The sequence below is a fragment of the Muscardinus avellanarius genome, assembly GCF_963383645.1.
Source record: "Muscardinus avellanarius genome assembly, chromosome: 13".
In the NCBI taxonomy this organism is placed as follows: domain Eukaryota; kingdom Metazoa; phylum Chordata; class Mammalia; order Rodentia; family Gliridae; genus Muscardinus; species Muscardinus avellanarius.
In genome coordinates this window covers 6,670,683-6,697,307 of record NC_137799.1, presented here as the reverse complement: position 1 = coordinate 6,697,307, position 26,625 = coordinate 6,670,683, and the positions used below count along the sequence as shown (strand labels likewise).

General features: G+C 52.3%; 1 protein-coding gene across 1 annotated transcript in view; it reads left to right on the top strand.

Annotated features, from left to right (window-relative positions):
• Positions 1 to 1,185: 1,185 nt before the first annotated feature.
• Positions 1,186 to 26,625, top strand: part of GPR107 (G protein-coupled receptor 107) — a gene marked incomplete at both ends in the record, with an annotated part of 60,818 nt that continues 35,378 nt past the window's right edge. Inside the window, 9 exons of the mRNA XM_080708871.1 lie at positions 1,186 to 1,308; positions 10,265 to 10,387; positions 11,847 to 11,897; positions 12,112 to 12,191; positions 14,961 to 15,100; positions 16,838 to 16,875; positions 18,218 to 18,274; positions 21,430 to 21,540; positions 22,247 to 22,380. Coding sequence (XP_080564997.1) covers positions 1,186 to 1,308; positions 10,265 to 10,387; positions 11,847 to 11,897; positions 12,112 to 12,191; positions 14,961 to 15,100; positions 16,838 to 16,875; positions 18,218 to 18,274; positions 21,430 to 21,540; positions 22,247 to 22,380 — 857 coding nt within the window. The remainder of the gene's footprint in view (positions 1,309 to 10,264; positions 10,388 to 11,846; positions 11,898 to 12,111; positions 12,192 to 14,960; positions 15,101 to 16,837; positions 16,876 to 18,217; positions 18,275 to 21,429; positions 21,541 to 22,246; positions 22,381 to 26,625) is intronic.

Sequence of the window (26,625 nt, the reverse complement as noted above, 5' to 3'; positions counted from 1 at the left end):
GCAGTTCGCAGACAGCCTCAGCTACTTAGTGAGGCCTTCTGCAACTCAGTGAGACCCGGTTTCAAAATAAAGAATAAAAAAAAAAATAGGGCAGGGGGTGTAGCTCGGAGGTCGAATGCCCCTGGGTTCCATCTCCAGACCTGAAAAAAAAAAAAATAAAAAAAAAAAAGGTCTGGGAGTATAGCTAGGAGGTAGAAAGCCCCTGGGTTCCACCCCCAGTACCACACACACACACAAATAAATAAATAAATAAGTAAATAAAAAATATAAAACAATAGGGCTGGGGGGTGTAGTTTGCAGGGAGACTGTTCCTAGGTTCAATCCCCAGACCGCAAACCAACAGCAATAATACACACACACCAAATAGAATTAAGAGAAAAATGTTTAGATTGACTCCAGTGGTGGCAAAAAAAAAAAAAAAAAAAAAAAGCGCGAGGAAATGTAACCCATTAGTGAAGACCTGGTTTCCTATTTTTTCCTTTATTTATTTATTTTTTTTTAGTGCTGGGATGGAACCCAGGGCCTCGGGCATGCTAGGTGCCACTGAAGTATACCCCCAACCCCAACAGCTAAAGAGCTTCCACGCGACTCCCAGCTTAGTGGGACCGATGACAATCCCTCGGGGGCTCAGGCTGCTTACCTGCAAAGTGGGGAGAACCGGGAATACCTACCTCCCATCTCACCCGAGGGGTCCAAGGGTTAACCGCCACCAAGAGCCCAGCGGACTGCTTCCTAAGGACGCCAGGCATCCTATGACTGCCAACTATTTCTCCTGAGGTTTCCGTGGGAAGGAGGGTTCTGGGGGGGGGGAAGAGAAAGAAACAGTGGACAAGCCGGGCACTCGTGCCCCGCTCATGCCCGCCGGGCACCGAGCGGCCTGGGTCCCTCCGCTCCGGGGTCGCTTCCAGAGGCCCGGCCTGGTCCCGGGCGGCCTCGTTGTTATGGCAACCGCCATCGCGTCCCCACCAGCGGTTTCACTTCTCGGCTGAACCCGAAGTCCGCAAAGGGGAGGCCGGCTGGGGGCCGGCGGTGGCCGCAGAGACCCCGCGACGACGTCCCGGGGGGTCGCACGCTCCGGCCAAGCCGCCCCGCCCTCCTGGGGCCGCCGCGCCCCGCCCCTTCCGGCGCGGCGCCCTTTGACCCCGGAAGTGGCGGGAGGAAACAGCTGGTGATGCTGGAACCAACATGGCCGCCTCGGCGCGCCTCGGCCGCTCGCGCTCCCGCTGGCCGCCGCTTCTTCCGCTGCTGGGGCTGCTGCAGCTGCTGGCCGAGCCCGGCCTGGGCCGCGTCCACCACCTGGCTCTCAAAGTAAGGGCGTTGGGCGGCGGGCGAGGCCGAGGCCCCTCCCGGCCCGCCGCGGCCTGCCTCGGGTCTGCGGGCGGCCGGGGCGGGGGCTGCGGGCTGGCCCTGGGAGCCCGCCCCGCCGCGGCGCCGCCCGGGCCGACTCTCCTCCGACTCTCGGCCCCACTTCCCGGGCCCGCGGGTCCCGCTCGGCCCTGCCCTGGCGTCCGGCGGCGCGGAGGCGCACGGGGCCTCCGCCGCGGTCCACCGACTCGGGGCGCTCGCGGACTGACCCGAGCGGGGATCCCCGGGTGCTTTTCAGATCTCGCTTGATGGACGGGGCTAAGAATGGCAGGTCAGCATTAAAACTGTGTTCCTACCTAGGGAACCTGCCTTTGCTTCCTTGCTCCCGTTACTTAAGGGAGAGATCGTGATGATAAGCTTCCGGTCTTGCTTGACAACTCACAGTTAAAAGTCCTCTGAGACGTCCACGTACCTGCAGGTGTCCAGCAGGTTAATGACTGTACCCCGGAAATAAGTCTTCTCCTTTTTCTTTTTCTTTTAGTACTGGCGATTGAACGCAGGGTGCTCTACCACCGAGGCACGCCCCCAGCCCTCTCTCTCTACATATGTATATATTTTATTTTGAATCAGGGTTTCACTAAATCTTGAGGCTGGCCTTTAACCTCCAACCCTCCTGTTTCAGCCTCCAAAGTACTGAGTTGTCCTACTCATCACTGTCCGGCCATAAACGCGTCCAGAAGATGCCACATGCTGGTTTGTTGTTAATTCCCGGGCTGGCCTCTAGCTCCAGGCAACCACTCCTCTGCCTGGTGCCTCTGTGGTTTGGCCCTGACTGGGTATTTTATAAAAAATAAAAGCACATAGTAGGTGGGCTTTTGTTCCTGGTTTCTTAGTTATGTTTCTGAGGTTCACTACTAGTAATTCGTTCCTGTGTATTGATGGATATTCTACCATCTGAAGAGAAGGGTAGATTCCTTTTTGCTTCGCCATTCCCCAGGTCATGGACATTTGGATTGTTTCCACTTCGTGAGAGTGTGTGTGGGGGTGCTGGGGTTTGAAGCCGGGGCATTCTGCCTCCAAGCCACCCTCTAGCTCTATTTTATTTTTTTGGAACAGAGTCTCTGTAGGTTTATGAGAGTCTTACTCTTTCCTGAGGCTGTCTTCAAACCTGTGTTCCTCCTGTCTCAGCCTCCCAAGTACTGGGATTACTTTGATGTGCCGCCACACTGGGCTTTGTTTCCACTTTTGACCATTATATAAAAAATGCTTCTGTAAGCGCTCACATGTGCAAGTCTTTATGGGGCCAAGTGTTTTAAACATTTCTCCTGCGTGATTCTCAGCAGTGGGGTAGAATTTCTGGGTCATATGGTAGGCTTATGTTTAATTTTTAAAGAAACTCCTGAGCTGTTTTCCAAAGCTAGAAATACGGACTATGCCTCCTGGCTCCCACTCCAGTGCCCTTCTTTATTCTTCAAATTAAAGTACCAGTTGGCAGCCGGGCGTGGTGGCACGCGCTTGTGATCCCAGCGCTTGGGAGGCTGAGACGGGAGGATCGCACAGGTTCCAAGCCAGCCTCGGCTACTTAGTGAGGCTCTCAGCAACTTAGTGAGACCCTGTTTCCAAATAAAATAGAAAAGAGGTCTGGGAGAATGGCCCGGAGGTAGAAAGCCTCTGGGTTCCACCCCACATACCACCAAAAAAAGGTACCAACTGGATAAATGCTGGCTCTGTAAGTTTACCCCCCACCAGCGTTTGTGAGAGTTCCTTCCCCTTTACCCTCATTGCTGGCAGCATGTGTCATTGTCTTCCCATATTATTTGAGAGCAAATTAAAGGGATCATATTATTTCATCCACAAAATTTTCAGTATGTACCTATAAAAATGTTAGGGCTCTGTTATTTTTTTATTTATTTTTTGGTATTGGGTATTGAACCTAGGGGCATACTACTTCTGAGCTATACTCCCAGCCCTACTTTATTTTGAAATAGGACCTCACTAAGTTGCCGAGGGTCTTGCAAATTGCCAGACTGGCCTTGAGCCTGCAATCCTCTGGTCTCAGCCTCCCAAGGACCGGGATTATCCACAGCGCTGGCGCGTGTGGACGCCGGAGGCTTACCTACATCCTTTGCTCTTTATGTGTGCTGAGCTTTTTCATGACAGAATTTGGAGTCTTATGTTAAGGATTATCTGAGTATAGTTTTTACAGTGTGCTAAAAAGCACAGCTGGGTGTTGTGGTGCACTTATAATTTCAGTACTCGGGAGGCTGAGACAGGAGGATCGCGGGCTTGCGTCCAACCTCAGCTACTTAGTGAGGACCTCCACAATTTAGTAAGACCGTGTTTCAAAATAAAAAGTAGGACTGGGGGTGTAACTCAGAGTTAGAATGCCCCTGGGCTCAATCTCAAGTTCCACAAATAAATAGCACAAAATATAGCCAGACGTGGGGGCACACACCTATAATCCCAATACTTGGGAGGCTGAGACAAGAGGGTTGCCAGTTTGAGGCAACTGTCAAGCAATTTAGTGAGATGCTGTTTCAAAATAAAAATAAACAGGGCTGTGGATGTATTGCAGTGGCAGACTGCCCCCAGTTTCAACCCCTAATACCAAAATGCAAGTTATGTTGGTAACTGCTAATTGGAGCTTTCGGGTGGCCACTGCGTGTGAGGCTGGTGGGAGGGAGGAAGGGAAGCCGCGGCGGGTGAGGCCCACTGCTCTTTGGCAGGTAAATGAGGGGGGAGGGAGGAGTTGGCACCAACACTGCTGGGGAGGGCACAGTGGTAGATGTTGGTGCCACCGCCCAGCAGACCCCACCGGGAAGATGAGGTACTGTCAGTGTGCCTCAAGAATCGAGAGGGAGCGTGCGCCAGGCGCATTTGCCTGATACCATGCAGGCCCGCCCTGCACTCGCGTTCTGGGTTGGTTGGAGGATGTGATCGCCTTCCTGGTGTGCAGGCGGGCGGGCCGGGCCCCTCTGCCTCATATTGAACCAGCAGCATGAGCTTTGCCGCCCTTTAAGCAATTGTGTGGCCCCAGGGCAGCAGACTTCCGTTTCGTTGGGCTTGGATAGGTGAAATTGATAAATTGAGGGGTCCTCTTCATTTACCTGCTTACCTTTAGGCACCAAAGTGGAATAATCTATAGCGCTTTCAAGTGACTCTTTTTTTTTTTTTTTAATAATACTGGGGATGGAACCCAGGGGCGATGCCCAGCCCTATTTTTTTATTCTTTATTTTGAAGTGGGGGTTCACTGAGTTGTGGAGGGCCTAAGTAGCCGAGGCTGTCCACAACCACGATCCTCCTGTCTCAGCCTCCTAGATGCTGGGATGACAAGCACGCGCCACCGCGCCCGGCCATTGTTGAAGTTTTTTAATACAAGGCTGGAAAAATTTCAGAGACTCTTTTATCTTCTTGTGTGTGTGTTTGTGTATGGTACTGTGGATTGAACCCAGGGGCATTCTACCTCTGAGCTACACTCCCAGCCCTGTTTTATTTTGACTTTGATACAGTGTCGCTAGGTTGATGAGAGTGCACTGCTTCCTGAGGGTGTCCTTGAACCTGTAGTCCCCCGTTTCAGCCTCTAAGTAGGGGTCACTAGTGAGTGCCACCCTGCCATTCTGTGTCCCTATTTTCTTTTTTCTTTTGAAACAGCTTTGTTAAATCACCAAAGATCTTTTAACAGTGCTGAAATTAGCCTGGAACGTGTGCTCTTCCTGTCTCAACTTCCCAAGTACTCAGATTACAGGGGCGCCCCGGGCTGGCCTTGCTGTTGGGCTGCTTCCTCTCCCTCTCCATTTGTAGTACCAGGGATTGAACCCCGAGGCATCCTAAGTCTGACATACACCCCCAAACTGTGTGTGTGTGTGTGTGGTGGTGGTACTGGGGTGGAACCCAGAGGCTTTCTACCTCTGGGCTACACTCCCAGACCTATTTTATATTCTTTGGAAACAGGGTCTCACTAAGTTGCTGAGAGCCTCACTAAGTAGCTGAGGCTGGCTTTGAACCTGTGCGATCTTTCTGTATCCGCCTCCCAAGCGCAGGGATTACAAGTGTGCTCCACCATGCCTGGCTTTTTTATTTTGAAACAAGGTCTCAATTGCTGTGGGACCTAAGTTGCTGAGGCTGGCCTCAAACCTGTGATCCTCCTGTCTAAGCCTCCCACATACTGGGATTACAAGCACGTACCACCACACTAGCTTTTACTTTTTATTTTGAAACAGGGTCTCACTAAGTTGCTGTGGGACCTCACTCAGTTGCTGAGGCTGGCTTCGAACCCGTGTGATCCTCCTGTCGGAACCTCCCAAGAACTTGGATTTTATTTTTATTTATTTATTCGTTTATTTATTTTTATTTTGCAGTATTGGAGATGGAACCCAGGGGCATTGTATCTGAGTTACGCCCCTAGCCCCAGTTTTTAGTCTTTTTTTTTTTTTTTTTTTTCGGGTCTGGGGATGGAACCCAGGGGCATTCGATGTCTGAGCTACACCCCTGCCCTATTTGTTTATTCTTTATTTTGAAACTGGGTCTCACTGAGTTGCAGAGGGCCTCACTAAGTAGCGAGGCTGGCCGCGAACCGTGATCCTCGGGTCTCAGCCTCCCTAGTACTTGGATTACAAGTGTGCGCCACCACACCCGTCTAGTACTGGGATTTTAAGTGTGCGCCACCACATCAGCTCTTATTGTTTGTTTATTGTGGTACTGTGGATTGAACTCAGAGATCTTCTACCTCTGTGCTATACTCCAAGTCCTATATTTTATTCTTTCTTTAGAAACAGGGTCTAAGTTGGGAAGGCTCAGTTCACTAAGTAGCTGAGGCTGTCTGTGAACCATGATCCTCCGCTCTCAGCCTCCCGTGTGCTGGAATTACAAGTGTGCGCCACCACGCCCGGCTAATGGCTCCTCTTTGATAGGAAACTTTCACCAGGAGAGGGAGGAGGAGGTGCGTGGAGGTGATGTCACTTCGGTAGTCACAGGTTCAACTACAAGCATCTACATGCTGAATTAATTAGAAGAAGCACTGTTTAAATTTCAAGTTTTACTGAAGCCAGGCATGGTGGCCTATGTTTGTAATCCAGCGCTTGGGAGGCTGAGACAGGAGGGTCACAGATTCGAAGCCAGCCTCAGCAACGTAGCGAGACCCTGTTAAAAGAAAAGAATAAAGTAGGGTTGGTGGTGTAGCTCAGAGGCAGAATGCCCCGGGTTCCATCCCCAGCACCACATACAAATATTTACGTATAATATAACATGCTAGCTGGGCCTCGTGTGCACGCTTATGATCCCAGTACTTGAGAGACTAAGACAGGAGGATTTCAAGTTTGTGACCAGTCTCAGCAATTTAGTGAGGCCCTGTTTCAAAATAAAGAATAAAATAGGGCTGGGAGTGTGGCTCAGAAATAAGAGTTCTCCTAGGTTCCATCTCCAGTACCACACACACAAACACACACAATTAATGAAGTAAAATATAAAATGGTAGACAGGCATGGTGGCGCATGCTTGTAATCCCAGTACCTGGGAGGCTGAGACAGGAGGATCTCAGGTTTGAGGCCAGCTTCAGCAGTTTAGTGAGGCCCTCCACAACTTAGTGAGACTTTGTTTCAAAATAAAGAATAAAATAAAGCTAGGATGACAGCGCAGAGGTAGAATGGCCTGGGTTCCATCCCGGGTACCGCGCACATGCTGAAAATGACTCAGATTACCATTATTTAGAATTTACACTTAAACCAGTGTTTTATAGTTTTACAATCCTTTTTAATCCATTCAGTGGAGAATGCCAGATTTCTCCCAAGTTGTATGTTAATTCTAGTATGTATTCAACACCCAAGATAAATACATAATAAACATGGAAATAAAGTCTTAAAAATGAGAAGATCCTCACGGCCCGCCCTCGCCGCGCCTCCAGGCCCGGCCTGTGCAGGCGTTGTGAGCTCAGGGCCGCGACTCGGATGTTCCTTCCTGTGCCCCTGCAGGCCTGCTCACGGCCCGCGCCTGGAGTTCCTTCCATGCTGTTGAGTTATTCTCTCTCCTGCGCACCCAGCATGGTGGTAGATGTGTACCGTCCTGGTAGTGCGCGATCCTCTGAGTCCTGAGAAGGGCGACGAGGTGCCGGCTGCTGGGCTTCCCCCCGACAGCTCGCAGCGCCTCGGAGCTGACTTGTGTCTTCTCTGTGGGAGTGCAGCCTTGCTCCAGCAGGCTCTGTCCTAAGGGGAGTGAAGTCCAGCAGACAGACACCTGAGGAAGCGGGATTCCCAGAGGCCTCCGCAGCCAGCAGGTGAGAGGACAGGGAGCGCTGCGGATGCTGGGCCTGGAGCCCTGCGGCTTTTGTTTGTTATTTGAGTGCACTAGGAGTGGGACCCAGGGACCTTTGACCTCCAGGCTCTGCCCCCAGACGTAGTGTTTTTATTTGGCAACAGGGTCTCATTGAGTCGCAGAGGGCCTCACTGAGTAGCTGAGGCTTCTGTGACCCTCGATCCAGTCTCAGCCTCCCAAACGCCACGCCCGGCTGCATGCTTCCTTTTGCATTGGGTTTTGTCCCTTGAAACTCGGCCAGATCTTGCTGAGTGTGTGTGTTTGGTTACTGGGGATGGAATTCAGGGACATTCTCCCTCCAAGATCCAGCCCAGCCCCATTTTATCTTGAAACATGGCCTTGATAAGTTGCTGAGTCTGGCCACAAACCTGCAATCTCCATGTCTCAGTCTCCCAAGTACTGGGATTATGGAGCCACCCTGGGTGTTGGTACCCTGTCCTTGGTTATCAGAAACACTAAGGTAAGCTGGGCGTGGTGGCGCACGCTTGTGATCCCTGGCTTGGGAGGCTGAGACAGGAGGATTGCACAGGAGGATTGCGCAGATTCGAAGCCAGCCTCCCTGGCTTAAGAGACCCTGTTTCCAAATAAAAAAATAAAAATGGGTCTGGGACTGTAGCCCGGAGGTAGAAGGGTTCCCAGGAACCCCAGTACCACAAAAAAAAAAAAAAAAAAGAAAGAAAAGAAAAGAAAGAAAGAAAAAAAAATACTATGGTAAGCCAGGTGTGGTGGCGCCCATTTGAAGCCCCAGCATTAGGGAGGCTAAGCCAGGAGGATCGCAGTTCGAGGACAGCCTCTGCTACTTAGTGAGGCCCTCTGCAACTCAGTGAGACCCTGTTTCAAAATAAAGAATAAAAAATAGGGCTGTGCCGGGCGTGGTGGCACACGCTTGTCATCCCCGCGCTTGGGAGGCTGAGACAGGAGGATTGCACAGGTTCGAAGCCAGCCTCAGCTACTTAGTGAGGCTCTCAGCAACTTAGTGAGAACCTGTTATCAAATAAAACATAAAATAGGTCTGGGAGTGTAGCACGGAAGTAGAAAGCCTCTGGGTACCACCCCTAGTACCACCAAAAAAAATAAAAAATAGGGCTGTGGGTGTAGCTCAAAGGTAGAATGCCCCTGGGTTTCATCCCCAGTACTGCAAAAAAAAAAAAAAAGAAAAAAAAGAAAAGAAAAGATACTTTGGTAGCTTTGGGTCTTGGGATTGGTGGTTTTTTTTTTTGTGTGTGTGTGGTACTTGGGATGGAGCCCAGGGGCATTATACCTCCAAGCTATGCTCCCAGCCCTATTTTTCTAGTCTTTGTGTGTGTGTGTGTGTGTGTGTGTGTGTGTGTGTGTGTGTGTGTGTGTGTTACTGAGGGTGGAACCCAGGGGCTTTTCTACCTCTGGGCTACACTCCCAGACCTGTTTTATACTTTATTTGGAAACAGGGTCTAAGTTGCTGAGAGCCTCACTAAGTAGCTGAGGCTGGCTTCAAACCAGCACGATCCTCCTGTCTCATCCTCCCAGGCGCGGGGATTACAAGTGTGTGCCACCAAGCCCGGCTTTCATACTACATTCTTGATCACACAGATGGGGTGTGTGTGCAGAGGGATTGGAAGGCCAGCTGAACCAACAGAGCTGCGTTTGACTGGATTTTATTTATTTAGTTAGTTATTTCTGCGGTACTGGGGATGGAACCCAGGGGCATTTTGCCTCCAAGCTACACCCCCAGCCCTATTTTTTATTCTTTATTTTGAAACAGGGTCTCACTGAGTTGCAGAGGGCCTCACTAAGAAGCTGAGGCTGTCTGCAAATCGTGATCCTCCTGTCTCAGCCTCCCGAATGCTGGGATGACAAGCGTGCGCCACCACGCCCGGCTTGACTGGATTATTTTGTTCTTTGCTTCTTGTGTTTTTGTTTTCTGTAATGTATGTATTAATGTCAAAAATAAAGGTATTGTACAAATCTGGAAAAAAGAAATAACCTGATTAGATTACTATATTTATTTATTTATTTATGGTGGTACTGGGGTTCCTGGAAGCCCTTCTACCTCCGGGCTATACTCCCAGACCTATTTTTACATTTTTATTTGGAAACAGGGTCTCTTAGGCCAGCGCGGCTGGCTTCGAACCTGCGCGATCCTCCTGTCTCCGCCTCCCCAGCGCGGGGATGACAAGCGTGCCCACCGCGCCCGGCTGATTAGATTAGTTTAAATGAGATGAGTGTGCAGGTGCCCCCTTCATCCCGCGGTGAGAGGAGTCAGGTGAATCCAGGCCAACTGAGGCACACGTGACAAGTGTGCGCCCGGAGTGAGCGTGTGTGCACCTGGAGTGAGCGTGTGTGCGCCTGGAGTGAGCGTGTGTGTGCCTGGAGTGAGCGTGTGTGCACCTCCCCTCCCGTGCCCATCCATGGTGGGCGCCTCCCTGATGCCAGCACTGTGCTGCCAGGGAGGACTTGAAGATGCGGAGACAGGGCTCATCCTGCCAGTCCTGGAGCGCGCCTCAAGCGCCCTGGGATGACCTAACCCACCTCACCCTCCCCCAGACTGCCGCGCCCGGGGGTGTCTGAGGCGCGCCCTCAGGTCTGAAGGAAGGATAGGCTGCCAGGGCTGTGCCTGAGCGCTCTGCGGCCAGCTCTCCGCAGTGCTGACTGCTCCACCGCGTGTCTCTGCAGGACGACGTGAGGCACAGAGTGCACCTGAACACCTTTGGGTTCTTCAAGGATGGGTACATGCTGGTTAACGTCAGCAGCCTCTCCGTGCGCGAGCCCGCAGGAGCCGCAGACCAGGACGCAGCCGTGAGTGCCTCTGAGGCTGGGCCTGTGGCTTAGTAAAATGTTTAAATAAAGTTCTAGCTGGGTGAGGTGGCACAGGCCAGTAATTCTAGTACTTGAGAGGCTGAGATAGGAAGATTGCAGGTTCAAGGACAGCCTCAGCAAGTAGTGAGACTCATCAACCTAGTGAGACCCTGTTTCACAATAAAAATAAAATAGGGCTGGAGATGTAGCTCAGAGGTAGAAGGTCCCTGGGTTCAGTCCCCAGTAACTAACTAACTAACTAACTCTGTCTCTGTCTCTCTCTCTGTCACACACACACACACACACACACACACACACACACACACACAATGAAACATGTAACAAGATGCATAGTAGGATTAGTTAGGGGTTGTGTGTGTACTATGTCAGTACATCATAGTGTGCCAGTATGCTTCTTGTTACATGTTTTATTTTGTGTGTGTGTGGTGCTGGGGACTGAACCCACAGGCATTCTACCTCTGACCTATACCCCTAGTCTTTTTTTTTGGGGGGGGGGATCTGGGGATGGAACCCAGGGCCATTCAACCTCCGAGCTACACCCCTGCCCTATTTTTTATTCTTATTTTAAAACAGGGTCTCACTAAGTTGCAGAGGACCTCACTAAGTAGCTGAGGCTGTCTGTGAACCATGATTCACTGGTCTCAGCCTCCCGAATGCTGGGATTACAAGTGTGCGCCACCACGCGTGGCTACTCCTAGCCTATTTTATTTTTTATTTGGAAACAGTCTTGCTATATTGCTGAGGGCCTCCCTGAGTCACTAAGGCTATTGCTGAAGTCTCAGCCTCGCAAGCACTGGGATCACAGGCGGACACCACCACACCTGGCTTAGGTTTTTTTTTCCTTCACCTTTTTTGTATCGCGATTGAACTCAGGGCTCACATACGCTAGGCAAGTACTTAACTATGCCCCCAGCCCTTTTTATTTTGAGACAGGATCTTGCTAAATTGGCCAGATTGGCCTCAAACTTGTGATTCCCTTCCTCAGTCTCCCAAGTCACGGGACTTACAGGCATGTGCCACTGCCCTGGCTCTCAAGTTGTAATTCTTTTTTCTTTTCCTTTTTGAGGTACTGGGAGCCCCTGAGCATTCTAACTCCAAGCTCCATTCCTAGCCCTTTTATTCTTTGTTTTTGAATCAGTCTCACTAAGCTGCAGAGGGCCCCACTAAGTAGCTGAGGCTGGCTGGGAACCTGCGATCCTCCTGTCTCAGCCTCCCAAGTACTGGGATCACAAGCACGCGCCACCACGTCGGCTCCAAGTTGTAATTTTTTAATAAATCTAATACTTAGTGATTTTACTCAAGCAGTAATTTCTTACAAAATTAATGCTGAGAAAATTGAGAAAAATTTGGGCCCAGAAAACTCCCTTTTCTGCTCTTTGAATAAGAAAGGCAGTTGTGTGGATATTTACTTCTCTTTTACCTGCCCGTCTTCCCTTAGATTGGATTCAGCCTGGACCGCACAAAGAATGATGGCTTTTCTTCTTACATGGTAAGTGTTGGAGGACTGCTCTCATCCTCGCTGGAGCCCGCACGAGAGGCGGCCGCTCTGCCCCTGCGCGCCCTCTGCCCTCTGCCCTCTGCCCTCTGCCCTCTGCCCCCACAGTTCACTGGCTGGAGCTGCTCATTTGCCTTACGCCTGGAAACGTTCTCCTCTTGGTCTTGGGTAGCGGCTGACACGCTGTACAACTGGCTTTCTCTCTCAGGATGAAGACGTGAACTACTGCATTTTGAGGAAACAGTCTGTCTCTGTCACCCTTCTAATCCTAGACCTCCCCAGAAGTGAGTAAGTAACCCTCGTGCTCCTTCCTTTGGCTCCTAGCGAGCCGCGGGGCAGGTGGTAGGACGCCACCGCCCGGCAGGCCACGTGCCAGTGCTGCAGACCGAAGGCCAGAGCGCGGGGACGCGGCGAGGGCAGCGGAGGCCGAGGGCAGCGGAGGCCGAGGGCAGCGAGGCCGAGGGCCGCGAGGCCACGGGCCTCCCGCAGAGCAGCTCCTACCCCACCAGCTGCTCGGGAGCAGGCAGCGCCGGTGGGAGCAGCCGTCTCCGAGGCGCTCCTGAGCTGGTTATGCATAGAGAACAGAGGTGGAGGGACATGGTAAGAGACGGGACTGGCCTGCTCGCAGACCGTGGGCCCGCTGGCTCACCCGCGGGGCCGGGGTGCAGCCGAGACGTGACGCCTGTGCAGTGTGCCTGAGGTCCTGGGGTCCATCCCCAGCACAGAGCAGACCGTTGGCGAGGAGCGCTGGCAGTTAGCTTTGTAAAATATTTGAATCTAGGTGAGTTTCATGGGACTTTGTTTTCAAGTTCCGCACATTTTCACCTGACTACTTTATAGGTCCCTTGTGTGTAATTTCTTTTCTTTTGATACAAGGTATTGAACTCCGGGGCATTCTACCTCTGAGCTATACACCCAGCCCTGTTTTATTGTATCAAGGTCTTTATACTAAGTTGCTGAGACTGGCCTTGAACCTGAGCTCCGCCTCTTGGCCTCCCAAGTAGTAAGATACACTATGCCATCATGCCTGACCCCTGTGTGTAATTTCTTTAAAGGGTTTTAAGGTGGGATAATTTGGTCAGACTTCCTGGTGCATGCCTGTAATCCCAGTTCTTGGGAGACTGTGGGAGGTTAAGACAGGAGGATCACAGGTTCAAGACCAGCTTCTACAACTTAGACTCTCAAGCAACATGGCAAGGCTCGGTTCCAAAATAAAAAATAAAAAGGGCTTGGGTGTAACTCAGAGGTAGAATGCTTCTGGGTTCAATCCATAGCAACACACACACGCGTGCGCGCACACACACGCGCGCACTCGCACACACACACGATCGGAGCTGGGGAGACTACTCTGAGGACGCTTCTTAAGAGAGCAGTGCTGTACCATGAAACTGAATTCTAAATACCTGCTCTGAAGGGCTCTTTTGCTTGTTTGATTTTGTGGTACTGGGGATAGAACCCAAGGGAATTCTACCTCTGAGCTACACCTCCAGCCCTCTTTTATAATTCTTTTATTTTGAAACGGAGACTCACTAAATAGCTTAAGTTGGCCACAAACCTGTGATTCTCTTTTTTTTTTGCAAGTCTGGGGATGGAACCCCAGGGACATTCAACCTCCGAGCGACACCCGGCCCTATTTTTTATTCTTTATTTTAAGACAGGATCTCAGTAGTTGCGGAGGACCTCACTAAGTAGCTGAGGCTGTCTGTCTGCGAACCGCGGTCCTCCTGTCTCAGCCTCCGAATGCTGGGGTGACAAGCGTGCGCCACCACGCCCGGCCGGTGATTCTGTTGTCTCGGCCTCCCAAGTACTGGGATAACAAGCGTGCACCACCACGCCTGGCTCTCTGTTTTCATTAAAAAGTTAAATCTGACAGTTTCTTATATGCGCCAGGATACATTTATGAGCCAGCAACCAAAGCCCCGGCTCGGCCTGGCTTGACCGAGGCAGGATCTCCTCATGCCTGAAGATCCAGAGGTGGCGAGGTGCGCCCAGGGGCCAGGTGGTCAGTGTCGGCTCACCAGTGCCAGGGCTCCGGCTGCTCTGCGGCTCTCCCTTGCCATCCTCAGGGCCACTTCCTCCTCGGGCAGTGTCCCCGCCATCTGCTTTCTCATTCCTGGCCAGCAAGGGGAGAAGAGGCTGCAGGCTCCTCCAGGGCAGGCAGTGGTGTCAGCGAGTGCCGGGTGAGGTCAGGCACCCACTCAGCAGGGAAGCTCCTCCACAGCAGAGGTGGGGAAAACAGTGGGGTCTTTCAAGAAGGGGGAAGGAGTCAGGCGTGGTGGTGCACACTTGGGAGGTTGAGACAGGAGGATCACAGGTTCAAGACCAGCCTCTGCAAACTCTCAAGCAACTTAAAAGACCCTGTTGCAAAATAGAAAATAATAAGAGCTGGGAGTGTAGCTCGAAGGTAGGATGCTTCTGGGTTCAATCCCCAGAACCACCAAATGAAAAAGAAGAAGGAAGTCAGGCATGGTGGTGCACACCTGTGACCCTAGTACTGTGGGAGGCCTGGAGCGTCCGACTCAAGGACAGCATCCGCAGCTTAGTGGGACCCTGTATCAAAATGAAATACAAAAAAGGGGCTAGGAGTGTAGCTGAGTGATGGAGGGTGTGTCTAGCATGCACAAGGCCCTGGGTTCAATCTCCAGTCCCACAAGAAGACAGAGAAGGGAGGAAACGGCTGCACAGCACCCCCTAATGGTGCCCTCAGTTTTCTCAGGGTCCCCGGGCCTCGGCTTTAACATATTACTGGGTTTCTGCCTCCTCCGTTTCCCTTGCGCACCAGTCTGCTGAGCACATTAAGGAGCCTTAAGGGAAACATACCTAGCAGAATTGTGCGCTTGCTAAGAACCCTGGCTTTAGGAGACTGCCAGGTCCCCGCCCAGCACTCCTGGCTTGGTGCCCTTGGGCACCTTGTGGTCCTGTTCAGCATCTCTAAGATGTGCTCAGTAGAGTCTCCGTTGCAGGATGGCCCTGGGACTGCCCGAGAACGGGACTTAGAGCTCATGGCGATACCTAGCACCGCTCGAACGTATTCTCTTGTATCTCATTTGAACGTAGAGTGAAAATCAGGGCCCCACCAGAGGCTGGTGCCCAGTTACCGAAGATCGTCTTCAGCAGAGATGAGAAAGGCCTCGGCCAGAGCCGGGAGCCTGCCGTCGTTGTCAAGGCCTCGGGCAGCCCGGCTCGGGAGACACCAGGTAAACGGTACTGGGGTGGAGCCCAGGGCCTTTCTACCTCCAGCCTTAGTTTATTTTTTATTTGAAAACAGGGTCTCTCTTAAGTTGCTGAGAGCCTAAGATAGCTGAAGCTGGCTTTGAACTTGCAGTCGTCCTGTCTCAGCCTCCCAAGTATCGGGATTATAAGCGTGCGCCACCACGCCCAGCTTAGTATTTATTATTTATACATTTTCCCCTCGGTTTGTCAAAATTTGACCCAAATCAGAAATCATAGAGCAGCATCAGATTTGTGTCAGGGCGTCTTCCTGTTCAAGGCCAGGTTCCTTGTGTTCACGGATCTCTTTTCCTGGACAGAAAATAAACCTGTTTATCATTCTGAAACTTTCCCGATTTCTGCAGAGAGCCTGAATTCCTGTCTTTCCAAGGAAAGTATCTTTTTTTTTTTTTTTTTTTTTTTGTGGCACTGGGGTTCCTGGGAGCACTTCTACTTCCGGGCTACATTCCCAGACCTATTTTATATTTTTATTTGGAAACAGGGTCTCTTAAGCCAGCGAGGCTGGCTTCAACCTGCACAATCCTCCTGTCTCCGCCTCCCAAGCGCAGGGATTACAAGCGTGCGCCACCACGCCCGGCGGAAAGTATCTTTTTTAAATTTAATTTTTTTGGGGAGTACTGGGGATAGGAACACCTCTAGCCCTATATTTCTATTTTTTTTAGTCTGGTTTTTTGTTGTTGTTTTTTGTAGTGGTGGGTCTGGGGATGGAACCCAGAGATATTCAACCTCTGAGCTATACCCCCTGCCCTATTTTTTATTCTTTAATTTGAAACAGGTCTCACTAAGTTGTGGAGGGCCTCCCTAAGTAGCTGAGGCTGGCCTTGAACTGCCGTCCTCCAGTCCCCGCTTCCCAAATGCTGAGATTAAAAGCGGTCACCCCCACACCTAGCTTATTTGATAACACATAAAATATATCACATTTCAAGCCGGATGTGGTGGCGCAGGCTTGTACTCCCAGCATTGGGGAGGCTGATACCAAAGGATCACAGTTCATGACCAGCCCCAGCTACTTAGTGAGACTTTCCTCAATTTAGTGAGACTCTGTTTCAAAATAAAGAATAGAAAATAGGGCAGGGATGTAGCTCGGAGGTCGAATGCCCCTGAGTTCTATCCCTAGACTCACAAAATAAATAAATAAAATAACCAATCAATCAATCAATCAATCAATAAACTTCACATTTCATTTGCTGCTTCTGTAGCTTGTGAGTTATGTTTTGGGACCTGAGGAGACGGTAGGCCACAAGATTTGGGGGGAAAGTGGTTGCTTGTTTATTAGCCTGTGAGCTTAATTGAGAAAAATGTTTGTTGTTATTATTTTTTATGAGACAAACTGGAGCCTTATCGAATGATGCCATAGTGTGTGTGTGTGTGTGTCTGTGTGTGTGTGATGCCATAGTGTGTGTGTGTGATGCTATAGTGTGTGTGTGTGATGCCATAGTGTGTGTGTGTGTGATGCCATAGTGTGTGTGTGTGATGCCATAGTGTGTGTGTGATGTCATAGTGTGTATGTGTGTGTGGTGCCATAGTGTGTGTGTGATGCCATAGTGTGTGTGTGTGATGCCATAGTGTGTGTGTGATGCCATAGTGTGTGTGTGTGATACCATAGTGTGTGTGTGTGATGCCATAGTGTGTGTGTGTGTGTGTGTGTGTGAGTGTGTGAGCTGAATTATGCAATAATGTTTTTTCAACGTTTGTGCTTCCAGACGGTGTAAAGTCTAAAGGAAGTACAGTGGATCCGAAGGTAAGAACTCACCACCTCTGCCCCGCTGTTCTGGATACATGCACGTATGTGTGGAGTGTGCGCGCCCACGTGCATGTATTTACATACATGTACACATGCGCACACACTAATACACGTGTGTATGTTCCTGATCAAGGCGTCGTCTTGTTTGGGGAGACAATTTCAGAGGAAGGTTGAGGGCTGCTGCGCCACCTGTGTGTGGGTTCCCAGCAGTCTGGAGAGCGCCCTGAGGGAGGCGTCCCCAGGGCGGGGCTTGGCGCCTCTCCAGGGAAGGGGAGGAGGCAGGAAGAGAAGCACACTCACTGAGCGCAGGGTGGGAGCGCGCGTTTGAAGTCAAAGGCACACGTGAAGGGCAGACAGAAGAGCGAGGGCGACCCGGGGCCAGACAGCAGCGGGGCCTGGCACACAGGCCGTGGGAAGGAAAACCGTGATGAACACGGTTCACTGGGAAAGCAGCATGCAGGGTGGCCGTGGGGCGGGCGCGGGGAGCGCACACGTGTGGGCTCACAGTGGGCGCGCTGGCGCGAGCTGAGCAGGGCCTCGCGACGTGAGGGGCTGGCTGCCTGAGAGGCTCTTAGGGGAGGGATGGGAAGAAGGAGAGGAAGATGTTTCTGCAGAGAAGTGGGTGGTAGAAATAGCAGAAGTGGAAAGATAGGAACCTGCTCTGGCTCAGAATGTTTTTAACCCGGGGAGCTCAAATGGCAATATTTTGTTTTATTTTGACAGTTTGTTGAGGTCTAATGGACCTATAATAAGCTGCTCATAGTTAGAGTGTCTGTGGAGAAGTTTGGCTTGTCAGTGAATGTAATGGAGGTATTCCTCCCCTGGAACGTTTACCTCGCCCCGTGGGCCTCCTGTCCCCGTGCGCAGTTTCGCCGAGGCTCTGCAGGGCGCTCTCCTCCTCCCCGCCCCGGCGCTCTGGGGCCGTCCTTACCGTGTGTGTCAGCCCGTGTCTCTTGCACTAAGTTGAGCCTCTTGACACAGACAGCAGCGTCTCGGCCATGAAGTCAGGAGTGGGTAGCAGGGTGTGAGTCGGGCCGTGCCGAGGTCTGCTGCCGTTCGGGCTGGGGTGTCCGGGCTGGGGTGTCCGTTCTGTGCTCTGGCCCAGCCGGAAGCGCTGTGCAAGGGGCGGGGCGGCTCGGGGCAGCTGAGGGCGGGAGTGCTGAGAGCTGCCCTGTCTGTGCAAGGGGCTTTCACACGTGTCTTGAGGACGGCAAACATCCCAGAGAGCTTTGGAAGTCAGCGATTTTAGGGCTGAAGAGGGATTTTCACTAGCTTTAGTTTAAGCGGCATGCTCTCTCATCTTGCCAGTGTGCTCCTAAAGCAGGGTGTGTCTTTGCAGGCAACGGGAGAGAAGTCCTTTGCTGTTCACAGCAGTGATGGGGCAGTTTCATTTCAGGTATGTGTCCTCTTGGAGCAAAATTCCTTAGAATTTATCTACCAGGTCAAAGGTGAGTTCTTTGTTTGTTGTTTGTTTGTTTTTGGTGGCACTGGGGGTGGAACCCAGGGGCTTTCTACTACCAGACCAATTTTATATTTTATTTGGAAACAGGGTCACACTAAGTTGCTGAGAGCCTCACTAAGTAGCCGAGGCTGACTTCAAACCTGTGCGATCCTCCTGTCTCAGCCTCCCAAGCGCAGGGATTACAAGCGTGTGCCACCACGTCTGGCTAAAAGGGCGAGTTTTTAAAGGCTTTTTTCTTCTTTTTCGAGGTTCTGGGGGTTGAAGCCAGCAGTGCCCCACCATTGAGCCACACCCCAGCCTTTTCATTTTCTGTTCTGAGGCAGGGCCTGGCTAAGTTGCCCGGGCTGGCCTGGAACTCGTGACTCTCCACCCCAGCCCCCTGTGTCGCTGGCATCACGGGCTGTAGGTGTGAATGAGAAGTGTCTCGGGCTCGTTCCGTGGACTCACTTCCCTGAGCACGGCAGCTCCCGGTGGGCAGCCTCCAGGGCGGATCGCCCGCGTCTCCGTGAGTGAGGAGCGCTGTGCGCATGCAGGGCGAGGGAAAGGCCCACGTGGAGTCCAAGCCAGTCTTGCCCGCCTTGCCCTGCACACTCTGCCGCCTCAGGCCGGGCCACCTGTCAGACGAGCGGGCCAGAAGCCTAGAATTCCATACCTGGAAGGGCGACTGGCGGTGGTGGAGGGGACGTGGTTTTAGAGGGGAGGCCACTGGCGACCACTGAGCACACGCCAGGCTCTTCGTGGCAGCCTTACGGTCTGTGTAGAGGAACGGGCAAGCGGCTGGGCCTCCTGCTCTGGGCAAATCACAGCACAGCGGCTGAGGAGTGACAGGTGAGCCCGGCATACATGGGAGGCCGAGACAGGAGGATTGCAGGTCTGAGGCCGGCTTGTGGTAATTTAGCAAGACCCTGTTTCAAAAGAAAAAGGTCTAGGGATATAGCTCAGTGGTAGAATGCCCCTGGGTTCCATCCCAAGTACATAAAAAAAAAAAAAAGAAAAGAAAAAGGTGATCATTTTTTTTTAAAGTAAAAATGTTTTGTAAAGCGCTGTACAAATAATTTATTGTTAATTTATAAGAACCATTGCTGCTTTTCTAACTAATTTTCATTAATTAGGGACTAATTTGCTTGCAGTAAAAAATGTACTGTTTTCAAGTGTGCAGTTTGCTGGTGATAGGTGCGGGCTGTGGAGCCCTATGTCAAATGCCCCTCTGTTTTACTTTCTAGAAAATTCCCCAGCACCATTCTCACTCCTTCCACTGTAGATGATCTTGCTTCTCTAGCGGTGTGTATTTTTTGTTGCTGTGTGTGTTGGCGATTAAACCCGGAGACACTGCCTCCCAGCTGCACCCCAGCCCTTTTGGTTTTGTACTTGGAAGCGGGTCTCGCTGGGATGCTGCGAGCCTTGCTGAGTTGGTCCTCAGCCTGCGCTCCTCCTGGCTCAGCCTCCCAAGGCCTGGGATCGCAGGCGTGCGCCTCCCACACCCAGGTACAGGTGGTGGGTTTTATTTTTGGGGTGGTACTGGGGTTCCTGGAAACCCTTCTACCTCCGGGCCACACTCCCAGACCTACTTTTATACTTTTTTATTTGGAAACAGGGTCTCTTAAGCCAGCGCGGCTGGCTTCGAACCTGTGCGATCCTCCTGTCTCCACCTCCCAAGCGCGGGGATGACAAGCGTGCCCACCGCGCCCGGCCTGATACAGTGTCCATGCTCCTTGAGTAACTGTCATTTTCGTCTCCGCTGACCTCAGTAGCTAATTGTTGGTGAGCACAGGTGCCGCTGGCCAGGGTCCTCCGGCCGCTTCCCACCTGTCTCCGAGTAGACTCCAAGGCCTCGGCTCTGCTCCCGACTCTCACCGCCGGCACAGGGCCACCTCTCCCGTCCTGGGAAGAGCGGTCCCAACTCTGCTCTGTGTACGCACTTGGCCTCAGAACCTCAGGCTTTGTCACTAGCACCAGTCCACACAGCCTCTCTGAGCTACACCCTGACCTCTTTTTGAAATGGTCTCACTAAGTTGCAGAGGGCCTGGCAAATCGCTGAGGCTGGCCACCGACCTGCTGTCCTCCTGTCTCAGCCATGAGAACTGGGATTACACAGGCACACAGCACCCCACCTGGCTTTTTTTTTTTAATAAACATGGACTCGCTGAGTTCCTGAGGATGGCCTCAAACTGTGCTCTTCATGTCTCAGCCTCCCAAGTACCAGGATAACAGACCTGCATCACCACACCCGGCTTTTTCTCTTTTTCATAGTCCTAGGGATTGAACTCAGGGGCATTCTGCCTTGAAATAACTACATCTCTAGCCCTTTTTAAGTTTGTTTTGAGATCCTTCTGCCTCAGCTTCCCAAGGCACTGGGATTATAGGCTTGTGCCACTATACCTAGCTTAGGCCACTTTTTATTGCTAGAATGTTTTGCTAATAATAGTAAAGTTTCTAAGAATTGATCAAGGGTCATGTTATATGAGTGAGTGTGTGTTTAGTCTTCTGGTTTATTTGAACCCATGAAATACATGAAAAACAAAGCTGTAGAAAATATAAGCCTTTGTTATTGTCTAATATCAGAGGCATAAGTTTTGTTGAGGAACTATTAAAAAATATGGTGGGCTGGGCGTGGTGGTGCTCGCCTGTAATCCCCGCGCTTGGGAGGCGGAGACAGGAGGATTGCGCATGTTCGAAGCCAGCCGTGCTGGCTTAAGAGACTCTGGGAGTGTAGCCCGGAGGTAGAAGGGCTTCCAGGAACCCCAGTACCACCAATAAATAAATATATATATGGAACCCACTTCCTCTTTTTTGGTGCTGAGGAGTGAGCACGGGCGCATTCTGTCTAGGCGGTATACCCCAGCCCTTTTTATTTCTTATTTTAAGTTAGAGTCTGGCTGTGCAGGTCTCACTGCGTTGCCATGGTTGGCTTTGAACCTTTTTGAAATAAAAAGGGCTAGAGACGTAGTTATTTCAGCATCTTCCTGTGACGTAGTTATTTCAGCATCTTCCTGTTTCAGCCTCCCGAGCATGTGCTGCTGTGCCTTGCGGAGTAGCAGAAGTTAAGCCTTAACACTAATGTTGCTGAGGGTTCTCGCCCTTTGTTTCAGTTCTCCTTTAACGTCAGCACTGATGACCAAGAAGGCCTCTACAGCCTCTACTTTCACAAGTGCTCCAGCAGCGAGGTGCAGTCCAGTGAGAAGTTTTCATTCAGCCTGGATGTGAGTAGCAGTGGGCACTGCCCCGGGGGTCCCTCAGGGTAACAGTCAAAGCATCTGTTTCTCTTTGAGAGTCGTTTGTTTTGGCTCTTATGTGGGTCTTGGGAATAGAACTCCAGGCCTCGGCACATGCTCTACCGCTGAGCTACATTTCCAGGCCCCAAGAATGAGTTTGAAGAACCTTCATTAAGAGGGAAACATGATGCACCAATAAGATTACTTAAAGAGAGAGAGGAGCCGGGCGCGGTGGCGCACTTGTCATCCCAGCAATTGGGAGTATGAGTCGGGAGGATCGCGGTTCGCGGACAGCCTCAGCTACTTAGTGAGGCCCTCTGCAACTCAGTGAGACCCGGTTTCAAAATAAAGAATAGAAAATAGGACTGGGGGTGTAGCTTGGAGGTCGAATGCCTCTGGGTTTCATCCCCAGTACCACAAAAAGAAAAAGAGAGGAAGGGAGGAAGGGGGGAGGGAGAGAGAGGGAGAGAAAGAGAAACCTGGCCAGGTAACATCCCTGCCAGTGGGAGGAGATGTGTGCAGAGCGTCCATGCACGGGGCAGTGCGGGGGCTTGAGGGCGGGCCTCCACTCCACCTTGTGCATTAAGAGTGAGCCATTCTGTGGCGGTCGCTCTCCTGAGCTTGGTGAACGCTCCAGACTGCGGGGTAGGAGATGATCTGTTGCTGAAAAGTGACAGTGTCCTGTTGGTTTCAGATCGACATCACAGAGAAGAACCCTGACAGCTACCTCTCAGCAGGAGAAATCCCTCTCCCCAAATTGTACGTTTCTATGGCCTTCTTCTTCTTCCTTTCTGGGACCATCTGGATTCACATCCTTCGCGAACGACGGTAAACTCTCACTTCCCTGCGCCCTTCACTTGGGTATGTTGGGCTTTGCACGGTCTCCCTGTAGCTGGATTCTGCCCCTGGAAGGAGTCAGCCCTGGTGCCTGTTCTCTCTGGAGGGCTCCTTCCCCGAGACGCCGGGGAGACTGCAGGAGCGTGTGTAGAGGCGCCGCATGCTCTGGTGTGCACTCGTTCCCATGTGGGGTTCAAAAGCAAATCTGACTGTTTCAGTAAGACTCAGGCAAAGCAAAATGCATGAGCAGAGAGTTCCCGAGCAGAGACTCGCCCAGGGCCTGCTCCTTCTGGGGAGGAGGGTAGTGATGAGCGTGCTGCCGGGCGAGGGGTGTGCCTCGGGCCCTGGGCAGCGGCTTGGGGCCTGGCTGCGTCCTGTGCTGGTGACCGCTTCAGAGCCCATCCGCCTGCTCTGGGCCTCTGAAACCCCCGGGGCTTCAGCGTCCTGCTCTCGGCTCTGGAGGGCAGCTTCATGTGTGTGAATTCTCTTAACTCCTTCCCCAGAAAACTGTGGACAAAACATTAGCTCTTGCTTAAAGAATACTATAAAGTATTTATGACATCAGAAGGCTCCTGAGCTGAATAAATGATGGTGTGTGAATATGGCATCGTAGTGGGGATTAACTGAAATTCACAGAATAGCTAAGCACCCTCATGTATTTCTTGTCTGGAGTGTAGGGGCAAAACTTGAGACCTCTCCATTCCTAGCGGCCTGTCTTCTAACAGACACGGTCATCGCCCCAGGTATGGGTCGTAGCTGGTGCAGCCGCTGATGCCGTGTGGTATAATGTCCTTTGCATCCATAAGACAGGAAGGAAATTGTTTACTCACGAGAGTTCTATGTGATCACATTTGGACATTAAAGGGGAGCCATTACAAAGAATCCTTCCTAGTGCTTGGGGGCTGAGATGGGAGGAGCACAGGTTTGCGGCGAGTCTCAGCAACTTAGCTAGACTCCTGACAACCTAGTGAGACCCTGTTTCCAAATAAAATTAAAATATTATGGGGTAGGAATGTAACTCAGAGGTAGAATGCCCTGAGGTTCAATCCCTAGTACTGAAAGAAAATCCTATAAATTCAGGCCACGGTGGTTTTTTTTTTTTTTTGGTACTGGGGTTTCTGCCTCGGGTTACACTCCCTGACCTATTTTTTTATACTTTTTTTATTTGGAAACAGGGTCTCGTAAGCCAGCGCGGCTGGCTTAGAACCTGCGTGATCCTCCTGTCTCAGCCTCCCAAGTGCGGGGATTACAAGCGTCCGCCACCACGCCCGGCGCAGGCCACGGTGGTTTTTGAAAAAGTTTTACTTTGGCCTTTGTTAGAAAAGTATCGGGACTACAGCTGCCTGGTGGCCCATGCTTGTAATCCCAATACTTGGGAGGCTGAGACAGGAGAATTGCAGATTTGCAGCCAGCCTCAGCAACTGAGCTAGACTCTTGACAACTTAGTGAGACACTGTTTCCAAATACAGGATAAAAAAAAAAAAAATCAGGCTGTGGGTATAGCTTGAAAGTACAATAGTACAATCCCCTGGGTTCAATCTCTTGTACCGGAAAAAAAAAAAAAAGACTACAAGTGGAAATGTGCCCTTTGTGCCTTCCTGGCCACTGGCCTTACTCGGCGCTTTTCCTCGGCGGCACACCTGCGGCGGCAACAATTGCCCTGACTCGTGAGTCTGAGACCCCAGACTTGGCGTGAGTCTCCCTGAAGTGAGGAGCCTTTGTGCATCAGGGTGCAGCACCAGGTGGTTTTTTGTTTTTTTTTTTTTTTTTTTTTTGGTACTAAGGATTAAATCCAGGGACAGTCTAACCTTCAAGCCATACCCCAGCCCTTTTTATTTCTATTTTGAAACAGAGTATTGCTAAATTGCCAGGGTGGCCTCAAACCTTTGGTCCTCCTATCTTAGCCTCCCAAGTACTGGGTTGCAGGTGTGTGCCACCATACCTGGCTTAATTCTCCTTCACCTATGAGGACATTCGTTGTTCGCTGTTCCCTATGTGAAGTCGTCAGTTTTAACTGGTTAAATGAGGCCGGCCGGTTCTGTACAGGTCACATCGGAAGGTGTTTGTTGAAGCAGTGTGTGTACAGAAGGGTGTACTGGGGCCGTCTCCATACTCCCCGGAGCCCGCAGCCTGCTCAGTGAGGGTGGACATTGAGTGCTGGAGCCCGCGGCCTGCTCAGTGAGGATGGACACTGAGTGCTGGAGCCCGCGGCCTGCTCAGTGAGGGTGGACACTGAGTGCTGGAGCCCGCGGCCTGCTCAGTGAGGGTGGACACTGAGTGCTGGAGCCCACGGCCTGCTCAGTGAGGGTGGACACTGAGTGCTGTAAAGGCCTGGGAGCTGTCTCCATACTCCCCCGGAGCCCGCAGCCTGCTCAGTGAGGGTGGACACTGAGTGCTGTAAAGGCCCGTGACCCAGGGACTCCGGGAGCACCTTGGAGGCTGGTGGCAGAGATGGGAAGGAGCAGGAGCTCTTGGCCCTGGTGACTCGCTGAGGCCCAGAGAGGGGAGTGAGAGGCTTGACCTAGTGGCCCTGGCTGGGAGGGGGTCCTGGGGAGGGGTCCTGGGCGGGTCCTGGGGAAGCAGCGGTGAGGGCTGATGCCCGTGTGCTGCCTCAGGCACTTGGTATGTTGCGTCCAGCTGCGCTTCAGCAGCAGAGGTTGCTGAGGTTGGAGAGGTTGGGGTCACGGAGGCTGGGGTGGGCACTGTGGCTTCAAGCGCTGCCCAGCCTGGGAGCCGTAACTGCACTGTGGCCAAGCTGGCTCCTGGGTGGGCTGCGCTCCAGATCTCGCTGCCTGTCCATATGACAGGCTCTTCCGGCCTGGCTTCCTCCCTGAACCTCAGGTGGGTGGGCACTGGACCAGGCAGCGCCAGGGAAGAAGCTGAGTCCGCGCGTGCAGCAGCCTGGGCGTGTTCTCGGGCTCCGCCAGCTCCTCTCCAGGAGCAGGGCAGTCATTCCCCTGCGTTTCCTGCCCTCGCCCACTCCTTCCCGGCTAGGGGAGCCGCGCAGATGTCTGACACACCGTTGGGGATGTGTGCGTGCTGGTAATGTTTATGGGTGTTGAGCATATTTCCAGTTTATGGAAACTAAAGCAGCGGTGGCTATTGGTCTTGGGCGCTTCTCACTCAGTAACACACTTTCCACCGTCCGGCCGCATCCCGCTGTGGGCCTCTGGCTGATGGACTCTGAGCCGCTCTGCGGCTCTCCGCGGTCTGCGCTCCCGCTCCTGGCTTGCCCGTCCTTGCCCATGTTACCTCGTCTCTGGCCACCCCAGGCGGCGGTCACAGCAGCCTCCCTCCTGCCCTGAGAGCCCATGGGGCTCTAGCCCTTGTCCTTCCTTCCACACGAGGTGCGGAGGGGTCTGAGGGGTTGGACCACTACCGGCACAGAAGAGGCCGTTTGCAGAAGGGCCCAGGGAGTTCCCAGTGGGGGCCGAACTCAGGATGGCGGGGTCCTTGCTTACTTGCACGAGTCAGTGAGAGCCTAGTGGTTTATTTGGGAAAAAAAGAAATTGACATTCCTGGGAGAAGGCGGCCGGCCCCAGAGCCTGAGCCGCGCTATTCTAACGGGAGCTCCGGGAAGGCGGGTGGGGAAGGCATCCGAGAGTGACCAGGGGCCCCAGATGGCTTCTGCTGCCTGTCACCTTTGGGCTCCTGCTGGAGCCAGTCACCAGTGGGAGAGTTGGCGAGCTCAGGGTAGTTGCTGAAGTGACTTTCCAGAGTGAGGCGGCAGGCCTGGGTTGGGCCGAACAGCGCATGCTCAGGGTCGCCGCCGCCCTCCCCTCCGCTCCTTCCCATGGCTCTGCCTCTGCCCGGCCTCAGGGCCTGATGGCGGTGGTAGTTGCAGGGGCTCGGCCCGTGTGCCTGCCTGTGATCTTTGCGCTCCTGCCTGGCTTTCTGCCTCTCCTGGTTTGCACAAGTCTTTTGCATGCTCTGAGTCAGTCTCTTGTCTCACGTGCTGCGGTTTCCTCCCAGTTGTTAACTGGCCCGTGGTAGTCACTACTGAGTGAAGGTCTTTGTTTTTAGTGGAGTCAGAGCTACTGATTTTGTTCTTTGGGACAGCGCCGCTTGGATGTGAGGAAGATCCTCTCCAGCCCAGGTTCATAAGATTTGCATTTTGTACTTAAAGCTGAAAAGCATCTAGAGCCCGCTACTGTAGGTGGAGGGCCAGCTTTCGTCTCCTGCTGGGAGGTCAGGCCCACCTCTTCTCCCTCCTCCCCTCCTCTTCCCTCCGTCCCC